This window comes from Microtus oregoni, unplaced genomic scaffold (assembly GCF_018167655.1).
Source record: "Microtus oregoni isolate MIOR12 unplaced genomic scaffold, Mior012 000016F_ref0000370, whole genome shotgun sequence".
NCBI classification, from domain to species: Eukaryota; Metazoa; Chordata; class Mammalia; order Rodentia; family Cricetidae; genus Microtus; species Microtus oregoni.
The window spans coordinates 18100087-18123338 of record NW_024543075.1 but is presented as its reverse complement, the minus strand read 5'-3'; the positions used below and the strand labels follow the sequence as shown (position 1 = coordinate 18123338).

Genomic DNA, 23252 nt, shown 5'->3' with positions numbered 1-23252 from the left:
GGGCCCCTGAGTCGGGGAAGAAAAAGGAAGCTTTGGGTTGCCTGGAGGGGAGGAGGTGCCCCTGCCCACTCACCGGTCTTTAGAAGAACCTCTTCCTTGAAAACAGAGCGGTGAAGAGTCTCCGGCCAGGGATCTATAAGGCAGAGCAAGTCGGAAGGTTGCTAGGGTGTCTGGTTGTTGCCTCCCACTGACTCCTTTGGTCCCCTCCTCTTTCTCTGGGCCTGCTGGTGGCTGTATCTTTTTTTTTTTTTTTAAGAAGAGCAAATACAGGCAGGATACTCACCTCTTAAATTAACTGGGAGTCTATAGGCAGGCTGCGACTGGCTGTCCCTATATCTTAATATTCCAGGTTGGCAGAGCCCTCTCATACGGTTGCCTGGGTGAGCGACGTCCAGCATCCTCACCTTCACTTATATAGTTTACCAGGGAGGGAGGGGGCGAGGGGTAGGGGCACTGGGCCGAACACCAGCCCCTTTTCCTTCCAGCCCTCCAAAGGAACTGAATTCAGCTGTCCAAGGGCTCTCAGAATCCTGTCCTGCAGGGAACCAGGCCCTCCACTCAAGGCTCCCAGGTTAGGCTGGACCTGCCAGCTGTGATTCCAGTGGCCTAGCAGTGGTGTCCTGAGGGCCATTTTAGAGGGGGCCCTAGGGGCTGGCCACTCCCCAAAGAACAAGCCCCCCACTCCCATCCTTCATCTGAGCTTGATCTCGAAACAGAGGCAGTTGAGGCTCTGGCAGTCCGGAAGCTGGCAGGCGCAGGCACAGTCACACAAGGGACAGCATTGAGGACATCGAGGAGCCCAACCCTGAGGGAGAAGAGAAGGGTGGATGAAGCAGCACCAGGACTTGGGTCTGCTTTCCTCCAACTGGAGAAGGGAGGTCCCCCTGCCCAGGGAAACAGAGGGTTCCATCCACCTTCTCTGGAAACAAAGCAATTCTCCACGCTGAGAATTCAGCAGTGAAACACAGTAGTACACTAGCCTACTCCAGTAGTGACACACGGTAGCACACTAGCCTACTCCAGTAGTGACACACGGTAGCACACTAGCCTACTCCAGTAGTGACACACACGGTAGCACACTAGCCTACTCCAGTAGTGACACACACGGTAGCACACTAGCCTACTCCAGTAGTGACACACGGTAGCACACTAGCCTACTCCAGTAGTGACACACACGGTAGCACACTAGCCTACTCCAGTAGTGACACACACGGTAGCACACTAGCCTACTCCAGTAGTGACACACACGGTAGCACACTAGCCTACTCCAGTAGTGACACACACGGTAGCACACTAGCCTACTCCAGTAGTGACACACGGTAGCACACTAGCCTACTCCAGTAGTGACACACGGTAGCACACTAGCCTACTCCAGTAGTGACACACACGGTAGCACACTAGCCTACTCCACTAGCCTCCAAGCTCCAGTGCGCAGGGGCTCCGTGGGTGAGGAGAGCAGACCAGTGAAAAACTGGCTTTAAGTCTGACTAGAATTTGGGGGGTCATCTCTGCTCCGCTCTGAGCCCTGTGCAACCCAGAGGAAGCCAGGACACGGAGAGCACATTTTGGTCCTCATGAAGGTAACTTCTGGGTGTTGGACTTCCTTGCTGGCATCAAACCAAACTGCAAGATGTCTTCCCTCCTTCCTTTGTGAGACAGGTTCTCACTGTATAGCTCATGCTAATCTGGAACTATGACACCTAGGTTGGCCTCAAAACCCTGACAATCCTCCTGCTTCCACCTACCAAGTACTTGGGGCTTCTGTTGGCCTTTGTTTTAAGGCAGAATTTCACTGTGTGGCCTGCCATAATAGAACTCACTTACTTCCTAGTGCTAAAGCAGGTGGATTTCTGTGAGTTTGAGGCCAGCCTGATCTACATCTTGAGTTCCACGGCAGCCAGGGCTAGATAACAGCAGTGGCTCTCAACCTGCCCAACGCTGCGATCCTTTAATACACCTCACGTTGTGGTGACCCTCAGCCATACAGTTTTTGTTGCTACTTCATAACTAATTTTGCGCCGGGCGGTGGTAGCATACGCCTTTAATCCCAGCACTCGGGAAGCAGAGGCAGGCGGATCTTTGTGAGTTCGAGGCCAGCTGGAAACGTTCGTGTTTTCCGGTGGTCTTAGGCAACCTCTGGGAAAGGACTATGTGATCATGAAGGGGTTGTGACCCACAGACTGAGAACCAGAGACACAGAGAGCTCCTGTCTCAAAAAACAAATAAATAAATAAACCTGACTTTTTAAGCCAGGTATCATGACTTGAGCCTGTAATCCCAGCACTTGGAGGAGAAGGCAGGAGAAGTTCAAGTCAGCCTGAGCTACATGAATTGTCTCTAAACGACAAACAAGACAAACAAACAAAAATAAAATGAGGGGCTGAAGCAATGGCTCAGCAGTTAAGAGCAATCTTCGCTCTTCCAGAGGACCTGAGTTCAGTTCCCAACACCTACATAGTGGCTCGGAGTCATTGTAACTCCAGATCCCAAATTCCAGGGGCTGTGACACCTTTTGATGTCCTTAGGCACACATGGTGTAGGGTTTTCCTCAGGCAAGCCACTCATAGATAAAGTAAAATGAATCTAAAGAAAAAAGGCTTTTTTCCCTCAGTGCGTAGAATCTAGGACCTATAAACATTAGGCAAATGCTCTACTTTTGAACCGCTCTGAATGGGGAAGGGAGCTTTTTACAAAACAAAATGGAAATGCATAGTGATTTGCCCAAAAGAACACAACCAGAGAGAAACTGGCTTGAACTGGAGTTGGTTTCCCTGGGCCTGGGATTCCCTGTGTCTATTTTCCCAAGGCCAGGAATGTTGGCTTCATTCTAAGGCTTCAAAGGCAAGGACAGTTGGTCTCATGTTCTCTACTTAGGGTGAAGACACGCTCAACAGGTGTTTGAGCCACAGATAGATGCTGAATGTATAAACTAAGCTAAGCATATCACTTTGCCTTCTTTAGGGAAAGGCAGAAGAGGGCCTCTCAACTCCAGGAGAGATGACTGTCTCGTGGACATAATGTCCTGAGAGATAGGAAGGGACATTCAACACACCAACCCTCGCTCCTCTGGGCTGGGACTGGGATGATCTGCAACTGCCCCAGGCATGGATGGGAGGCAGGCCAAGGTACTGGCGTGGACACACCCCGGTGGCTGTGTGACAGAAGGCTGGCTCCTTGAGGCCACGAGCAAAGCTAGTGACAGCCACAGTTGCATCAGAAACCGGGCCAAGCCAGGAATAGGGAAATGACCTTTCCAACAGCTGAGATTTCGGGGTACTGTGTCAGATGACCAGAGAGATCGGCTGTCAGGAGAGGCTCCAGCAAGGGGGGGAGCCCAGCCAGCCCAGGGGAAGGGGTCTTAACTGGCCTGTTACTGTCAACAGGGGCGAAGGCTGTCAGTGGAGGGGAAAGAGAAGTGGCTTCTTTGTGTAGAGCATGATTTGGGCATCTCTGGGGATGAAGTGAGGTCTGTGGGTTTCTAGAGGACCGCACCACCACTCTGTGTACAGAGCCACTGGCCAGAACACTTCACTGCCCTTACCTCAGGAAAGAGGGTATTAAAAGCGTCTTCTGGCTCTGTTCACAGAAGGGTTTAGTCCAGCCATTAATAACTGGCTAATGGATTTCTTGACTCTCACGAGCAATGGGCCCTGGAAGACCTCTGCTGTTTTAAGTACATTAATGACTCTGCAGCCTGTTAACCCGTGTTCTTGGGTGGGGTTTACCTTTTGGACTTCGGGAGGGCTGGACATTTTACTGGCTAGTTGGTGCTCACGCACTAGAATAGTAAGACCTAGGTGTGAATTCTGCCTGGCTAAATTATGTTCTGAGCCTCAGTTTCCTCGTCTCTGAGACAGATATCGCACTGACTTTTCAGAGTGCCAGTGGACCGAAATGAGATCCTTAGTGAGCACTCGGTGAAGGGAGCCACACCCGTCGTCTGGTTTCCCCACTCGCTGCTCTGTAGCCCAGGCTGTCCTTGAACTCACAGAGATCCACCTGCTTCTCCCTCCGGAGTGCTGGAATCAACGGCGTGTGCTACTATGCCCCGCTTTAGTGGTAGTTCTTAATTCTAACATACATCCAAATTACAGGAGCTTGTTAAAAAGTACAGACTAGAATCCTGTCCCAGACCTACCTACAAGTGAGCGAGAGGCCTGAAGGCCTGACATGCTTGTTTTTGGTCACCCCCTTCTGTGCCTAGAACTGTCTGCTCATTTATCTCTGCCCTTCACCACATTGTAAGCCCTGGGAGCACAAGGAGATGGTCTGGCTTATTTTTGCTGAGTCCCCAGGGTCAGCACAAAGCCTCACACGGTGGCTCCGTGTGTACTGTACACATGAGGGAGGGAAGAAACGAGGGCTCCATCATTCAGAGAGCAGGGCTCTCCTACAGAGAGGAAGAAAACCTCGGGTTTGTGGTCTGGCTGGCGCATCTGACCCCAGGCGAGGGAGTCACCCAATCTTCTGTGAGCCTCAGTGTCTACACTGGCCAAACAGACAGGCTCTGTAACCTTTTTGGCTGGCATTGTTACCATAAGGAACCCGGAGAACAGAGGCACTTTAATATCCTTGGAGGAAAGACAAATCAAGGACGGGGTGAGCTTGGCCTCCCCTTGGTCACTCTACATCTCTTTCTGGATCCAGCAGGAACTGGACAGGACCAGTTTCTCGTGTGCACAAGGTTCTGAAGCCCATGCACCAACAGGTGGGAGACCCTGTCTTCTCTCAGGTCCACGAGATTCTGAAGCCCTGCACCAACAGGTGGGAGACCCTGTCTTCTCTCAGGTCCACGAGATTCTGAAGCCCTGCACCAACAGGTGGGAGACCCTGTCTTCTCACAGTCAACCTCAGCACCTCAGCTCATTGCTTTTCCTGAGAAGCTGGATCCCTGACTTGTCACCCCATGTGGACAGATAGGGAAGGAGATGGTAACTCCTTGAGATAGGTGTTCTGGATCCCTTGTGCCTCTGCACAGCAAGTTCCAGCAGTGGCTTCATAGTGAGAGTGAACAGCTATCTTTTTTTTTTTTTTTAGTGTTTCAAGACAGGGTTTCTCTGTAGCTTTGGAGCCTGTCCTGGAACTAGCTCTTGTAGACCAGGCTGGCCTTGAACTCCCAGAGATCTGCCTGCCTCTGCCTCCCAAGTGCTGGGATTAAAGGCATGCGCCACCACCGCCCAGCCAGTGGCTATCTTCTTTCAAATAGACTCAGAAAGAGTTCTGAGTCTGATGTGGTTGCTGGGAATCAAACCCAGGTCCTTTGGAAGAGCAGCCAGTGCTCTCATCTGCTGGGCCATCTCTCCAGCCCTCAAATTTATTTTTGAGATAGGGTAGCTTGCCCATACTGGCCTTGAACTTCCTACGTAGCTTTACCTTGAACTTCTGATTGTTATTACGAGCCTATGAGTATTCTGACCTTGTGTGTGTTTGTGCACCTGTGCAATGCCCGTTGCCTGTGAACCGGAAGGCATCCACACCAAGTTTACGTGGTGCTGGGAATCAACCCAGTGCCTCCAGCACACTAGGCAAACACCCTCCCAGCTCAGTTGTATCGCCAGTCCTCATCATTTATTTTGAAAGTCAAAACATCTGCCAGGGATTTACACCAAGCACAGTCAATCCAAGCTAAGAATTTGCGGTGGCTCAGTCTGTTACCCCCTGCTAAGGAAGGTCATCACTCCAAGGACAGGAACTCTGTTGTCTTAATCTCTGAGCCCAAAATAGTCCCTGTCCAAGAAGGTGGTTGATCACACTGAACATTTTTAAACCCACAAACGTAAAAATTGTTGTCTTCTGTAGGTCAGCTTCTCCCTCGAGGATTCTATTGCAGCTTAAACTGTGGAGCCATTTGCGAGCCAAGGCTTTTCTGTGTAACACTGGGAAAGCCACAAGCATCCCCAAGCCCTCTTATTCCTCCACAAGGAGAGCAGAAGGAGAGAATAATACATCTATACCTCCAGGTTCAGGCACGGACACATGGCCAAGTGCGATGTGCAGTTGAAATGGTCATAAGGAAGCAGACTGTGTGGCGGAGCTCCATCTTTGCAGGGAGGGAGGAATGCGCGGTAGTCAGGAGGGTAGCGCACACACACAAAGAAGGCAACTTCACGGAGCACCTGGAAGATGACCGCTCCTCCTATCTCTGCACACTCCCTTGTTTCCTGTGATGCTAGCCGAGTGCTCTACCTCTTTGCCTTTCTACCTGAGTATTTCGTAGACAATACCTTTAGTAATAAAAATAGATTTTTATTGTAAAACCCACCTGTAATCCCAGCACTGGGGAGGCAGAGGCAGGAGGATCTCTGTGAGCATGAGGCCAGCCTGGGTTACATAGTGAGACCCTGTCTCAAAAAAGCAAAGCCAAACAAAACAACTAAACCAGCAAAAACCCAGCCTGCTTGATAATTAATATGATTTAATTTTAGAAATAAGATTAAGCCTTCCACCGTCTTGGCACCTATGAAGTCCTGCTGGGAACAGAACCTCTAAAAGGCAAATATGTCTGGAAGGCTGTGGTCCCGTGCCATTTCAGCTGGCTAGAAGCGAGGTCTCCGGAACCAAAGGGGGCCCCTGGCTCTGAAGTCTAGAGCTGGTTACGGCTGAGATGAAATTGAATTTTACTTGGGAAGAGAAGCGCTAATGTGCATAAAGCAAGAACAGCACTGCCTCCTAGAAGCACACTGAAAAGCCAGAGTGGTCTGGGGAAAGGGAACTCAGACCCACGGAAACAGTGGCAGGGTTCAGGCCAAAGGCCAAAGCAACTTTCTCGCCAAGGTCACTGGACACAGACTCCTCTCACAAATTTAAACTAACCACAAGGAAGTAAACAGAAGAGAAAAAAATTACAGTTAAGCCAGGATGTTGTGGCGCACACCTGTAGGCTCGGCACTCAGGAGACAGAAGCAAGAGGACCAGGAGTTTAAGGCTAGCCTTATCTGCAAGACCCTGCTGCAAGCGAAATTTTACAATTTTAAATAATGTTAAATTTAAATAAATCCTCATCTCTCAGAGTTGCTGGTGGAAACAGCACAGAGCCTCCAGCAGTGAGCTCTCTGGAAAATATCTCCCAACGAACAGAAGGCGTCTTGTTGAGGTCAGTGCTAGGTCCCGGTCCACACCAGACAAGCGCTTCACTTACAACCCTGTTTTCTTTTAACTACTTTGTTCAGAAGTCCTGATTACGAGGTTCAGTATGATGGTTCTCACCTTTATTCCCAGCACTTGGGAAGCAGAGGCAAGTGAGCTCTGTGAGTTCAAGGCCAGCCTGGTCTACACAGTGAGTTCCAGGACAGCCAGCACTATATAACAGAGAAACCTTATCTCAAAAAAAAAAAAAAAAAAAAAGTCCTGATCATGCACTGGGAGCGTCACACAAATCATCTTTCTCCAGCTGTCATCCTATTTTCTTTTCTTTCAAGTACCATTCATCTCCAGACACAATCTGATATGCGGCCATGTTGCCTTTAGCTGTCTGCCTATGACTCAGTACCTGACCTAGGGTTGCGGCTCAGTAATAAATGTACTGGACAGGGGGCTGGAGAGATGGCTCAGCGGTTAAGAGCATTGCCTGCTCTTCCAGAGGTCCTGAGTTCAATTCCCAGCAACCACATGGTGGCTCACAACCATCTGTAATGGGGTCTGGTGCTCTCTTCTGTCCTGCAGGCAGACACACAGACAGAATATTGTATACATAATAAATAAATAAATATTTTTAAAAAAATGTGTTAGACAAAGAAATGAAGGCCCAGACCATGCCCAGACCAGAGGGTTAAGAACGCGTTAAGAACGGAACTCACAGCTTCGCTGGGATGAGGGCAGCAGGCATCCAGGTAGTGGGCTGGACTGGGCAGAGGGAAGTCGCAGGCTTCTGCGCAGCTCCAGCAACAGTCCTGGGTCTCTGAGGCAGTCTGCTTCCTGCATGGGGAGCTGCAGTCTGTGCAGCAGCCCTGAGCCTGGGAGATGACAAGACTCAGGATCTGGACCAGACAGCAGGGACAGGCAGCCCTCCTCTCTACAAGGGAAGGACTAACTGGAGATAAGAAGGCTCTCCTGGTCCCAAGACCCATGCGACAGATGCGCTGACTAAATGGCAGGTGAGGGGACACACTAATCACCAGGTTCCTGGTCCCTTCCTGCCCCTCCAGGCTCCTCACCAGCAGGCAGTGCCTGGTCAGCAGCACCAAGCCCAGCAGCAGCAAATACACGCCCACAGCGATGAAGACGATAGCCGGGATAGGGAGCAGCAAGGGAGGGCTGCTGATGGACGCTGGGGCTGGATTCCATGGGCCAGAGGAGGTCTGGGTAAGCACAGAGGAGGAGGGGCGTGAGGTGGGGCAAGAGCTGTACAGGATGCCAGGAGGGGCACAGAGCTAGGTGAGAGGTCCACAGGGCACTGAGTCACCTCTGCCCTGTCCCTCGGCCATCTCAGCCATTCTCATCTTCCTATCAAGTACCTGCCGTCAGTTTAGAGATATCTGTGAAACACTGCTCTCCTTTGCAGAACACTTCTCTGCACAGATTTGTGTATCTAGCTCTGATCTGACAGGTTTCCCATCTCTCTCTGCCCTCGCCCCTCTTCTAACTCATTTCTTTCTTTTTATTTTTTTTTCCGAGACAGGGTTTCCTCTGTAGTTTTGGAGCCTGTCCTGGAACTAGCTCTTGTAGACCAGGATGGTCTCGAACTCACAAAGATCCGCCTGTCTCTGCCTCCCAAGTGCTGGGATTAAAGCTGTGCACCCCGCTTCTTCTAACTCATTTCTTTCCACATCAGACTGCCCTGGCATCTCCACCAGCGACTCCCAACAACTGCTTATTTCAGGGACAAAGCTTCCCCACCCTAGTCCTAGATACTCCGTCCCCCACCCCATACCCTGCAATCAGGCTCCATCCTCTCTCTGGCCCCTAGGCCTCTGCTTGTATTGCTTACTGTCTCTTTGATTGCTAGCACACTATCTTGCTAGGGATCCCTAAAATGTGCCACCTCCCGGGAAGTGCACCCTGGGCACTGTCTCACAGCTCTGGTCCAGAGCTAAAAGGTATTGGATAGAAAGAAAGCCCCCTCCCCAGTCCAAGCTCAAAGGCAGGAGAGCACATAGCACTGGACTCACGTCCATGGGGCAAGTCAACACTAGTCCGTCCAGGAGCTGCAGAAAAGAGAAGATTCTGGGCTCAAAGCCGAGTACCCTTAGGCCGGGGTGCCCAGTCTTCCCTCTCTTCCTGAGTGGGGAAACCTGAGGCCCACGGATGGCGGCTGGACAGGCGGGGGTCTCGGGATCCAGCACCTTCTCTTCGCCTGAGCCACGCCCTCAGCAGTCCCCAAGTCCCGCGGGCCGTTTACAGATAGCACGCTGCCTTGGGTCCGAACCGCCAAGGCGCCAGCACCGCCCAGGAGCTTGGCGCTGCTTCTTGCCTCTTGCCGTTGCCAAGGGGACCACAGTGCTTCTACTACGGCGGCCGCAGAGACCCAAACTCTCTATTCCCGCCTCATTGTACTCTCCTTGCCTTTTTCGACCACGTACCCTAGGTAATCGCCACCATCCCGGCTTTCCCTCCAGAATTGGAAGTAGCGAATTCTCGCCACCGCTGGCTCAGGAAGGATGCTCGTCAGATGCTGGATGTCGGAGGAGGCAGGCTGGGTCCACTCCCTCTACTGCAAAGGGGGAACTGCCTGCCTCAGACATACTGCGTTTTTAAACTTTATTTTCTGGAGAAGGGCAAGAGCAGGATCAATTGTAGACAAGGAGCAAGACTCCCCCAAGTCCCACGAAAAAGCAGATGCTCTGACTAAATGGCAACTGTGTCTCACGATAAAAGCTTGCAAGTGAGGGGATCACCAGGTTCCTCGTCCCCAAGGCCTTCCCTTTCTTCTCTGCCAGGCCCCTCTCACTTCACCAGCGTCAGTCCACCAGTCCAGTCCCGTGTGTCTTGTCCCCATCCCCGTCCGGCTGTCTGTCCCCTCCCCCCATTTCTCTCCTTCATTCACGTTTTGTTTGCTAAGATGAGGCCTGTGACCCAGGCTGACCTGAAACTCACACCATGTAGTGTGGTTTGGTCTGGGCCTCACAGCAGCGACCTCAGCCCCCTGAGTGCGGTGTTCACACCTGGTCCTGTTCTATGCTGAACTACCAACACCTACTGACTGCAGGATAAAACACAGCCTTCGCAGACTCAAAGCCATCTACTCAGCCTCCCCTGGCTTCTCTCCAGAGCTCGGAGAATAAAGCAAACTTCCTTCCCTCCTGCTGTCTTTCTATTGGAGGACAGGGCATACATACGTCTAGAAATAGATACGACTTTGTGTCTGATCAGTTCTTTCGGTGGTCCACGGAAGATCTACTTCAGGGATGCTGAGCCATGCACTGTCTCAGCTCTGAGGCCTTGGGGATGCTCTGCCCTCTGCCCAAAACACCCTTCCCTTTCCCTCTCTTGAACTCCTTCCTCGTCCCTCAGGCCTGTGCTCAGCTGTGCCCTTTCAGGGTCTTGCTGCCCACTTGAGGCAGACGTTACCATGTTGGGCTCCGCACTCTGCAGCCTCGTCCTAGGGTACTGAATGTCTCCATTTCTGCCTGGCCCCTGGGTCAGACTGCCAGGGCCGCGCTGCTTATCCTGATTCATCTCCACGACCCAAGCTCCTAGTACTTGGCCTTGAGACCACCCAGAAGACAACAGCCCCTGACACTAAAGACTCTGAATCCAGCTCTGACTCTACCTGCTGAGGGAGCGTTATCTGGCACCTGTTCCCTTGGCTGCTGCTGTGCTCAGTTTCCCTGTCACTCCTAACCTTCTGGTTGCATATGTGTGCACGCACATGCCTTTGCACACAGACACAGCTCTTGTGGAGGCCTGTGATACAGTGTCACCCACACCTGCTATGTGAAGAGATTCCGTCCCTGATGTACTTACCACAGCTGCTTCCCCTGGACTTCCTTTTCATTTTATATTTTTTACTTACTTTTTATTTTATTTTAGGTTGTTTCTCTCTCCCTCCCTCCCCCTCACCCCAGAGTCTCACTATGTAGCTCTGGCTGCCCTGGCTATGTAGACCAGGCTGGCCTTGAGCTCATAGAGATGTGCCTGCTTCTGCCTTGCCTCCTCAGTGCTAGGATTAAAGGTGTGCACCACTATGCCTGCTCCCTTGGGCCTCTTTACACCACAGAAATTGTCAGGTGGTGGCGCACGCCTTTAATCCCAGCACTCGGGAGGCAGAGGCAGAGGCAGAGGCAGAGGCAGAGGCAGGTAGACCTTTGTGAGCTCAGGCCAGCCTGGTCTACAAAGTGAGTTCCAAGACATCTAGGGCTATTACACAGAAAAAACCCTGTCTCAGGAAAATAAATAAATAAATAAATAAATAAATAAATAAATGTCAGGCTCTGTGCCACTATTGTATACAGATTCCTCCAAGACTGAAGCATTTCATCTTGCAGGGAAGCCCTTGAAACAGAAAGGTAGACAACTCAAAACAGCTTCAGGAAGTCTCTGACTCTGACCAGTTCTCTAGGCCTCCACCTGCTGGAGTAAGTGACACCTGCTGAGAGTCTTTCTCCAGCAAGACAAGCTGTGAGGATCCCTGAGACCAGTAGGTTTAGGCCAACTGAGTCACGTGGGCAGGACACTCTCTGAGCTGCCTGCTAACTGCAGTGTGCTCCTGGTTCTCTGCTTTCCGCGCTGTCACCTACCCTGGGGTGGGCTCTGACCATACACATGTCTTTGAGTCATTTCTGCTCCTCTAAGTAACTCCACACCCATATTCCTGTAAGTAACCCCGACGAAACTCATTGGCTAACCAAGTTGGACTTTGGTGATATGGGTACTTCGGTCTTTCCTGGGCTGCCTATCTGGGGCGAGTAGATGGTGAGTAGGTGGGGTGTGTGTTTCCCCAGGAAAAAGTTTTGTCACACAACAGTTTCCAGGTCCTGAATCCCCCTTCAGCCTTCAATCACAGCAGCAGGGCCCCAGCCATTCCTACACAGCCTCTGGCCTTCTCGGGAATGACTGAGCCCTAGGAACAGTGCTCGGCTAGTCCCTGAAGTCAGCATTGTTGGTTGATTTGAAGCGGGATCAGACTGCTTCCTTGAGATTCTCTTCTTTCTGAGTCTCAAGGACCAGGATGAGGGCAGTTTCCTCTCTCCTGTAGGAAAGGAAAAGCTCCCCCAGCCCCCCACCGCCTGTCTTCAGCCCCTTCCAACAGAGAGATGTGAGCCTTGGCAAGGGCCCCAGGCACACCCATGCTCTGCAGTGGCCAGACTCACTGCTGATGGTATTCTGTTCCTACCATTGGCTCCTCCAGAGTGTAGGAGGGCAGACAGTGCACCAGACAAACCAATAGGAGGGATGATGCATGTGCCTTGCTTTGCCAAGGCCCCACTTCTACCCACGTTATACCATCAGTAGGAGGTAGGGAACACTGACTTTACTCTAACCAATGGCTGCCATGCTCCTTCTACCTGAAGTTCACAGCTGAAGATGTCAGATAGGACAGTGTTGAACTGACCCAGAAGAGTGAGAAAAGGATACCATATTCCCCATCATCATGGACCAGTTGAGAGACAGGAGATCCAGAGGGACCAGCAGATGAGAGAAGCTTGGGCAGGCTTGGGTGTGACCCTGAGAGGGAGTCAATCAAGCAGCATTTTGATCTAATAATTCCGGCCCCTCCATTGGCTATCAGACAGCGTTGTCTTCTAGACACTAAGAAAAGGCTCCTGGGCTGGCAAGATGGCTCAGACATGCATGTCTGATGAACTGAACTCAACCCTCAAAAGCCAAGGAAAGGTGGGAGGAAGGAACAGACTCCTCTGATCTACACACACACACAGGCTGTAGCATGAGTGCATCTCTCTCTCTCTCTCTCTCTCTCTCTCTCTCTCTCTCCACACACACACACACACACACACACACACACACACACGAGAAGGGGGGAGTTTTCTCAACATTCCTAATATGAAAATGAAAGCCTCAGAGGGTGGAGGCCCACGCCTTTGTTCTTAGCACTCAGGAGGCCGAGGCAGGTGAATCTCTGAGTTCAAAGCCAGTTTGGTCTACAGAGAGTGTTCCAGACAGCCAAAACTACACGGAGAAACCATCTCAAAAACCAACACAAAGAAGATGAAAGGCCTTATATCTATGCCCTGACCACGTGGGAATGGAGAAGCTGCCCTTGCCCTGGGCCAAAGTAGCATCTCTCACCCCTGTGGTTCCAGAATACGGGAGAGAAGACAGGAGGAGCCTTAATTTGAGGATAGTCAGGGCTACACAGCAAAACCCTGTCTCCCAGACTGAGAGCAGGGTAGCTCGACGGTAGAGTTTTTCAAGGCATGCCCAAGGCTCTTCGCTTTAATCCCAAGTCCCATGGAAACACACATAATCGGACAGTCATTAATGACTACCCCGGCGAGGTCTCGTACAGGAACTGCACCTTATGCCGGCCTTTTGAAGCCCTCTGTAGAGTTCCTGCTGATATCCCTATTTGTACATAAGCATCCCAAGACTCAGGGGAGTCGAGCCCCACACATTCTCCCGGCAAGGGAGTGAGTGGCAAAACTAGGATTCAGACCCAGGCAGTAGGAGGCTCAGAAAATGTCCAAAGCTTAGCAAAGGTCACAAGGACAAGCTACGGAAGAACAGATTAGTGGACCCATGGTTGTCAGTCTCCATCTCACCTATTGTGAAGCTTGCTTGCTTTCTGGTGTCAGGAGAAAGGGGAGGACCAGACCTTCTTGGAACTGTACAAACTCAGGACAGGTACAAACCAAAGAGCTAAATAATGAATGTGCTGGCGCCGGGTTGGAGTATTAGGTGGGAAACAGACACCAGGGGCCGCTCAGCCGTTACTTATTTACAGCCTCGGGATGTCACACCTGCCTCTGCCCCCATCTGCCATCTGCCTGGGTCCCGACGAAGAGCCTGGGAGCCTTTGGATAAGGGAGCCCAAAGCCACAGGAAATGGTACACCCCAGCCCCAGAGGAACCTGCGAACAGGTCTGCAAGGGTGGGGCCCGGGTGAGAGACTTCCCAGGTGAGCCAGGCAGAGGGAGGGAAGGACACAGAAGTCACCTGAGCACCGCCCACATGGCCCCTTCACAGGCCATGTCCAGTGGCTACAAACCTTCCTGGTTGTAGTTCCAGGCATGGCCAGAGACTTCTAGAACACTTAAACTGCAGCAATGGGCAGAGGGTACCCTATCTTGAGTTTATTTTAGGTGGCATGCCAGTTTAGCAAGAACATACATACCTATACACAAAGACACACAGACACACACAAAGACATACGCTCCAAGGCATACATGCCTGCTCAAATATACTATTTCCTTCCAGCCCCCTTTCTATACTTTTGCTTGTTTGGCCCCTTTAAAAAAATGTTCTTATTACCATGTAAGTGTGTGTGTGTGTGTGTGGTGTGTGTGAGTACAGGTGCCCCATGCCAAGTGTGGAAGGCAGAGGACTATTTTGTGGGATCGATTCTCTTCTTTTACCTTTGTGTGGGATCTGGAGATTGAACAGGAGCTAGCAGCAAGCACTTTCACCCACTAAGTGTTATGCCCAGATCAGCAAAGTCCCCCAAAAGCAACAAGGAGACAGAGGCTCCTATGTAAAAACAAAAAGCCTTTATTTTATACAAGTTTGCAAACCCAGTCTCTCCATGTGTGCAACATACTGGAATAATCAGAGAGACACCAAGATCAGCTGGAGTTGGGTTTTTATAGTAGAAAAGGAGGGGGTGAGGAGTCTCTAAAGTTCAGAACCCCTGATAGGCTGACATTTGTCTAGGGGTATCCTGGTCAGTGTGTGCTGGCAGGTGATCCTATCTACAGCGGTTGAAATGTTAGGCATTTCCTTGGGACGGTCTGTTTTTGGGTGGTGCTCAGGTAACCTCAGTTTGTGGTTCTTCCTGCAACCAGGTATTGCTTCAGGGTAAACTACTGAGACTCAGGCCTCCATTAAACTTATCAATGGCTGATAAGTTGGAAGGTGATAATGGTTGGAAGTAAAGACCTTCCTCTGGGTGGTCTGTTACTATTTAGCTTACCAAGGCTGGCTCCCCCATCCTCCCCTTTTGTTTTGTTTTGAGACAGGGTCTTGCTATGTAGCCCAGGATGGCTTTGAATTGGCAATGATCCTGCTCACTCAGCCTGCCAAATACTGGGGTGACAGGGATGAGCCACCACACTGGTCCCCTTTCCACACTCCTGTTGTAGTCACGAAGAAGCTCCCCTTTTGTAGAGGGAGAATGAGTAGAATCATTGTATCTAGGGTAAACATTAGAATAACATCGTCTGCTACACTGTATCTAGGGTAAACATCAGAATGAATGGTTGTTTTCTGGAAGTACTTTGACCTTAAAGAAATCATTGTAGCACACAGGCTTGCTTTCTGCTGTCTACAGAGTTGCTTTTCCGAAGGACTTTTCTAGACTTTGCATGACTTTGGTCACAAGACTTTGGTGGCACACCTGGAGGGTCCTGCACACCTGGAGGGTCCTACCAACAGGACACAGTAAGGACTAAGGCTGCAGGGGAGGAATCTTTTCCTTCACAAAACATACTGGTTAGATCCAGGCGTTAGTATGAGGAACTTGTTTTACCCAAAACTACTTTTGTGCAATAATCAATAAATTCACCTCTACATGGCCATTTGGGGTTCAGTTCACAGAAACTCTTCCTCCCTGCTGCCAGAGAATCTAAAATTCGTCTTAGAGTTGTTATGCCCAAGTCTCTGGTCCCAAAGTGAATTCACGGAGCTGGATTTCTGATGCAAATTACATGAGGGTTTTTAATACTCAGACTCAAGTTTGGACCAACACCTTTCCAGCACCCCAGCATGGTGGGTGCAGAAAGTGTGGCAGGGAGCCCGGAGAGGGTAGAACTTTTAAAGGGGAAACGCTGTAATCATTTTGGGATTGGATAAGGAAGGCATAGGGTAAGGTAGTTTCTGAAACCATTGGTCAGTTTGGGGGCGTGAAAACCTAACAAAGAGCCATTAATGACTAACAAGGTATCTTCAAGGATAGGATGCCTCCTGGGAATATCTGGACCTCATTAAATTTTATGGCTCTGCTCCTTAACTTAATTGACTATTTTTAGGGTATCTGTTCAAATTTCTGCTATCACAGCACATTTCTGGAGCTGATCTCTGCCCTGCCCCCCAGCTCATTATATGGCTTAAGATGAAGCCCCTTCTTTAAAATGGAGTTTGCAAAGTCAGGTCCTCACAGAGTGACCTTCTTTCTTGGACGACCTGAGCAACACCCTTTTACTACCAGATCCAGTCTCTTATCCTGTCTTTTTTGGCTGAGGGAGGCCCTCAATACAGGGTTTCTTTGTGTATCCCTGGCTGTCCTGGAACTCACTCTGTAGGTCAGGCTGGCCTTGAACTTGGGGATCCTTCTGCCAGGATTAAAGGTGTGTGTCACCACTCCCTGCTCTTTCTTTTCTTTAGCCTCCAGTTTAGAAAGCACAGCTATGGGCTCTGGCCAGGACAGCCAAGTCTTGTCATTTATGATGCTTTGTTGTTGGTGGTGGGTTTTTTTTTTTAAAAAGATTTATTTATTACATATACAGTGTTCTGTCTGCATGTATACCTGTAAGCCAGAAGAGGGCACCAGATCTCATTATAGATGGTTGTGACCCACCATGGGGTTGCTGGGAATTGAACTCAGGACCTCTGGAAGAGCAGCCAGTGCTTTTAACCTTTGAGCCATCTCTCCAGCCCGTTGTTAGTTTTTTTTTAATATTTATTTATTTATTATGTATACAATATTTGTTTGTGTGTATGTCTGCAGGCCAGAAGAGGGCACCAGACCTCATTACAGATGGTTGTGAGCCACCATGTGGTTGCCGGGAATTGAACTCAGGAACTTTGGAAAAGCAGGCAATGCTCTTAACCACTGAGCCATCTCTCCAGCCCCCGTTGTTAGTTTTTTGAGACGGGTTTTTCTGTGTAATTCTGGCTGTCCTGTAAATCTCTCTGTAGATCAGGCTGGCCTTGAACTCAGAAATCTGTCTGCATCTACCTCCCAAGTGCTGGCACTAAGGGTGTGTGTCACCACTGTCTAGCCTGGCATTCCATTTTAAAAATATGTATGATTGCCAGGCGGTGGTGGCACGCGCCTTTAATCCCAGCACTCGGGAGGCAGAGGCAGGTAGATCTCTGGGAGTTCGAGGCCAGCCTGGTCTACAAGAGCTAGTTCCAGGACAGGCACCAAAGCTACAAAGAAACCCTGTCTCGAAAAACCAAAAAACCAAAAAAAAAAAAAAAAAGTTTGATTTTATTACAATTCTTATGGTGTGGGTGCTTTGCCCACACGTATATTTATTTACTGCTTGGTGCCCAGAGCAGAGGGAGGTCAGAAGAGGAAACGGGATCCTTTGGAACTGGAGTTACAGACAGTTTTCACTGCCACCATCGGGATACTGGGAATAGAACCCAGGATCTCTGGAAAAGCAACCTGTGCTCTAACCACTGAGCCATCTCTCCACCCCTCCCACCTCCTCCCTTGTCATTCTGTTTCCAACAGTGTTAAAGCTTTCTTTTTGGAGCTCACAAGATTGTACCGTGGAATTCACACCATGGGGCTCAAACTCCAGCTGCTAAGGAAGACCTCTTGGCCCACAGAAGAGAGGTCTGAAATTTACTAAATAGCAAGTTCAAGGCCAATCAGAGACAGTTGCAACTTTGTTTCAAAGATGACAGGGTGGGGGAGGGGTTCAGTTCCCAACATAGCGGCTCACAAGCACCTGTAACTGTAGTTCCCAGAGTGTTCAAGCATCTCCTGAATGCACACATTCATGTGGTTTATAAAAACTTGTGCAATGGTGTGCACAAACACATATAAATATTTTATTTATTTTTTTTTCATTCATTTATTTATTTTTGGTTTTTTCAAGATAGGGTTTCTCTGTGTAACGATTCTGGTTGTTCTGGAACTCACTCTATAGACCAGACTGGCCTTGAAGTCACAGAGAGCTGCCTGCCTCTGCCTCCCAAGAAATCTCTTTTTTAAGAATATGTGCATTGGTATTTTGTCTACATGTCTGTGTGAGGATGCCTGATCCCCTGCAACTGGAGTTACAAATGGTTGGGAGCTGCCATGTGGGTGCTGGGAATTGAACCCGGGTCCTCTGGAAGAACAGCCAGTGCTCTTAACTGCTGAGCCATCTCTCCAGCTCCCACATAAATAAATCTTAAAAAAAACACAAGCAAACAAATAAACAAAGATGGGGTGAGTGGGTGGGTAGAACACACTTTTAATACCAGCACTTGGGAAGCTGAGGTAGGTAGACTTCTGAGTTCCAGGCAAGAATTATTTTATAAAACAAAAACAACCAACCTCCCCACCGCCGCAAACACACAACAAATCCCAAGTATGACAAGTACACACACACACACACAACCTGGAGCATGTCACACAACTTCTCTGTGCAGAGGGTGGGGGCATCTGTCTAGGGAATTGTGAGGACAGTAGAGACATATAAAAGAATTTAGATTCTGCATGGCATCGGTAAAGGTTAAAAAAAAAAGGAATAAAGCAAGCCAGCAAGCAAACGTCTCGGGGTCCTGAGTGCCGGGATTAAAGCTGTGTGCTATTGCTTCTTTCTTTGTTATTTATTTAGGAAGAGGACAGAGTCCCAATCTGTAGCCTAGATTGATCTGAATCGCAGTATGTCTCAAACAGTGGCCTGAAACTCATGACAATCCTCTTCCCTCAGCCTCCCCTGTGCTGGGGAAATAATCCATCCAGCTGGAACTGATACTGTTCTATTGGCTACCAGGCCCATGTGTGGCTCAGAACCTGAGTCTCATGATGGTGTCCTGTGCATTTTTTTGTTGTTGTTTTTTGTTTTTTTGTTTTTTTTAGACAGGGCTTCTCTGAAGCTTTGGCGCTAGCTCTTGTAGACCAGGCTGGTCTCGAACTCACAGAGATCCGCCTGTCTCTGCCTCCCGAGTGCTGGGATTAAAGGCATGCGCCACCACTGTCCAGCCAGCCCTTGTGTTTTTGAGACAAGTTCTCACTATGTAACCCAGGCTGGCATCAACTTTTCAATCCTCCTGTCTCAGTTTTCTGAGTGTTCCAGACTACAGTGGTGAACCACCAGACTCTATGAAAACTTGATTCTTAGTGTACAAAAAAAAAAACGTATTAAATTTTTTTGAAGCACAACCACACACATATAAAGAGATATACAGTATACATTTAATGTTATTAAAATTTTCCTTGGGGCTGGGGAGACGGCTCAGCTGTTAAGAGCATTGGCTGCTCTTCCCAAGGACCTGGGTTCAATTCCCAGCACCCACATGGCAGTTCACAACTGTCTATAACTCTAGTTCCAGGGGATCTGACACCCTCATATAGACATACATGCAGTATGTCTATAATAAACATTACATAAGTAAATAAATCTTTAAAAAAATTTTTTTCCTTATAGGCATAGATTAGGGGAAAGCAATGAAAGCTGCCTTAGGGATGTAGTTTTTGAGGATTGCAATAAAGCCAGACTTTCCTAAACGGGCCATTGCCCATTGGTAGGTTGCAAAATCATGAAATGTGTTTGGCAGGGAATGTAGAAAAAAAATCCCAGGACACTGCCTAGAAGGGCCATCAGTACTGGGAGAAAGTGAACTGGGCTGGGGGTAATTGGGCGGGAGAGCATATTTCTGTGGGTCCTGAAGCTGGAGTGAGCTATTGTGTCTCCCATCTTTCACATCTCAGACAACCCTGGGCAGCTGTGGGCTGTTTGGCTGAAGTCACACAACAACACAACACTGACGGTGAAAGACAGGAATGTAGAAGAGTCTAGAAGGTTCCAGGGAGACTCTGGTCTGTCCCATCCATCCCTGCTCTGGCCCTACATTTCAGGGTAAGCTTCACGGTCAGAAGAAAACAGTTAGCTGTCCCAGGGCATGGAGATGAACAGCCCTGTCAGGGTTTCAATCCCCAGGACTAAATAATAACAAAACAAATAAACCCCTTTCAGTTCCTTTAGGACTTCTACATCTGAATAATATTATAGAAACCAACAAATCACTGGGTGTGTTATAGCTTACCTTTAATCCCAGAACTGGGGAGATAGAGGCAGGTGGATCTCAGAGGATCTCTGTGAGTTCCAAGCCAGTCAGAGCTACACAGTGAAACTTAGAAACAATACCAATGTTTCACCATGTCTAATCGTACAGTCTCATAGACACACTGTATTCTCGCCCTTCTCTGGGATCTGCTATCCGCACCTTTCCCCAAGCTGAAGTCTCTGGTGGGTTTCACTCAGTTACATCACAGCAGTGAAGCCGTATGGCAGGCTGCTTACCACCACACCCCCATCACTGGTTGGTCTGATTCGGTTTGGGGTTTTGGAGGCAGGATTCTCCATTGCACACGCTAGCCCAGAATTTGTGATCTGATGCTTCAGTCTCCAAGTTTTGGGAATGACAGGCCCGTGTGTGTGGTGTGTGTGTGTGTTTTATTTGTTGGTTTTCTCCTTTGGCGGGTGCCGGGGAGAGAACACAGAGCCCTGTGAATGTTAGGAAGGGTTCTACCACTGAGCCTATTCAGCTCCTCTTACATTTACTTTGAGAGACAGGGTAGTTCAGTTACAGTATGCATTGCCAAGCAAGCGTGAAGCCCTGACTTTTATGCCACCACCGCATGAGGCCAGATACAGTAATGGCCTTCAGTAATCCTAGCACTTAGGAGATAGAAGATCAAGGCCAACGGGGGACGGTGGTGGTGCAGGCCATTAATCCCAGATCAAGGCCAGCCTGGTCTACAGAGTGAGTTCCAGGACAGGCTCCAAAGCTACAGAGATACCTCATCTCGAAAAACAAAAACAAAGGTGCTGAGAGATGGCTCAGAGGTTAAGAGTACTGACTGTTCTTCCAGAGGTCCTGAGTTCAATTCCCAGTAACCACATGGTGGCTCATAACCATCTGTGATGAGATCTGGTGCCCTCTTCTGGCCTGCAGGCATACATACAGGCAGATGCTGTATAGATAATTAATAAATAAATTTTTTATTTATTTTTATTTTTTAAAAAATATTTATTATGTACACAATATTCTGTCTGTGTGTATGTATCCCTGCAGGCCAGAAGAGGGCACCAGATCTCATTACAGATGGTTATGAGCCACCATGTGGTTACTGGGAATTGAACTCAGGACCTTTGGAAGAACAGGCAATGCTCTTAACCTCTGAGCCATCTCTCCAGCCCCCAATAAATAAATTTTTTAAAAAATAAAAGAAAAACAAAGACAAAGACAAAAAAACAAACAAATAAAATACATTCAAGGCCATTCTTAGCTATGTAATGAATCGGAGGCCAATGTGGGCTACATGAGCGACCCTGTCTCATAAAGAAAAAAAAAAGTATGGTGAGTAGCTGGAACTTGGGACACACCACCCCTCCTGTAACATCTGATATTGAGACGCAGACCCTCCCATCCTTGAAACTGTCAGCTTATCGCGAGCGGTCTTCCAAATCAGTGACTCTTTCTTGCAGACTCCATCTCTGAAATGTCTATCAAATCATCAACAAATTCCAATTGGTCAGTTCTACCTAAAGCACTAGAACGCCTCGCCCCGTTCCATTCTTTGAGAACAGAAACAAACGCTGAGCCAGGCGGTGGTGGAGCACGCCTTTAATCCCAGCACTCGGGAGGCAGAGGCAGGCGGATCTCTGTGAGTTCGAGGCCAGCCTGGTCTACAAGAGCTAGCTCCAGACGGAGAAACCCTGTCTTGAAAATCAAAAAAAAAAAAAAAAAAAAAAACAAAAACAAACCAGAAACAGAAACAAACGCTGGGCGCTGTGTCAAGTGATTGGCCAATGGAAGGACAGTGTGAGGACACCTCCGTGCCAATGGGAGGCTGAAGTTCCTTTCTGTCTGACCGCCTCGGAGGAGCAATCTGGCACGCGTCCTTGCAGTTCAACACCTTCCTCCTGTGCTGGGACAGCCCCTTAAAAGCCCCTCAAAAGGCCGGGCGGTGGTGGCGCACGCCTTTAATCCCAGCACTCGGGAGGCAGAGGCGGGTGGATCTCTGTGAGTTCGAGACCAGCCTGGTCTACAAGAGCTAGTTCCAGGACAGGCTCCAAAACCACAGAGAAACCCTGTCTCGAAAAAACCAAAAAAAAAAAAAAAAAAAAAAAAGGGAAGCAGGATGGCAGGCTACAAACTCCCTCCCTCGCTCCTGGGCCTCCCTGACTCCTCCGTGCTGTGGATGGAAGGAGAGGCTTTTCCAGGCAAAAGTAATATATAAAATAATATATAAAAATGTGCATTCCAGGGTTTCTGCTTCCTTTTCTATTTATTTATTTATTTTTGGATTTTTGAGACAAGGTTTCGCTGTAGTTTTTTTAGAGCCTGTCCTGGAACTAGCTCTTGTAGACCAGGCTGGCCTCGAACTCACAGAGATCTGCCTGCCTCTGCCTCCTGAGTGCTGGGATTAAAGGCATGCACCACCACCGGCCATCCCTTTTTTATTTATTTATTTTTATTTTTTAATATTTTTTATTTTTATTTTATTTGGTTTTTCGAGACAGGGTTTCTCTGTAGCTTTTGGAGCCTGTCCTGGAACTAGGTCTTGTAGACCAGGCTGGTCTTGAACTCACAGACATCCACCTGCCTCTGTCTCCTGAGTGCTGGGATTAAAGGCATGCGCCACCACCGCCTGGCCCTTTTTTTATTTTTATGGGATAATAATCTTTTACATTTTCCTTTTAATGTTTTAAATTTTCAAGTATTTTGACAATTTGAACACCCCCTCCCTTCCGTTTTCCAAGTTTGGGTGCTGAGGAGAAGCATCAGCCTCTCCCTTGCCCTCCCACCTTTGTCCCAGGGAGGTGAGGCCCGTGACAAGTCTAAGAGACAACACAGAGCCCGGTGTGTATCTGCAGAGGCTGTGCAGGGGGTGCTGAGCAACGTGGATCACTAGGGTGAAGGAAAAGAGAAATTGGGTTGTGGAGTTTTCTCTTTACTTATTTTCTTTTCCTTCCCCTCCTTCCTCTCTCCCCTCCCTCTCCCTCTCTGTTTCCCCTCCTCTCTCTCTCTCTCTCTCTCTCTCTCTCTCTCTCTCTCTCGTGTGTGTGTGTGTGTGTGTGTGTGTGTGCGTGCACGCGTGAACAAAAGATCGAATCAGGGCTTCACACATGCTAGGCAAGTGCCCCCCACCCTTTTAAGATTTATTAGCCAAAAATGGTGGCATAGGCCTTTAATCCCAGCACTGGGAGGCAGAGGCAAGCAGATCTGTGTTATTTCAAGGCCAGCCTGGT

General features: G+C 49.1%; 1 protein-coding gene across 1 annotated transcript; it reads right to left on the bottom strand.

Moving 5' to 3' along the window:
- Positions 1–72: 72 nt before the first annotated feature.
- LOC121457961 (keratin-associated protein 4-3) lies at positions 73–9392 on the bottom strand. Its single transcript, XM_041667058.1, has 5 exons — positions 9108–9392; positions 8154–8297; positions 7797–7952; positions 284–805; positions 73–133 (listed from the first exon to the last, which is right to left on the bottom strand). Exons 1-4 carry the CDS (start codon positions 9111–9113, stop codon positions 692–694), a joined length of 420 nt encoding a protein of 139 aa, XP_041522992.1. The 5' UTR covers positions 9114–9392; the 3' UTR covers positions 73–133; positions 284–691.
- Positions 9393–23252: the final 13860 nt, after the last annotated feature.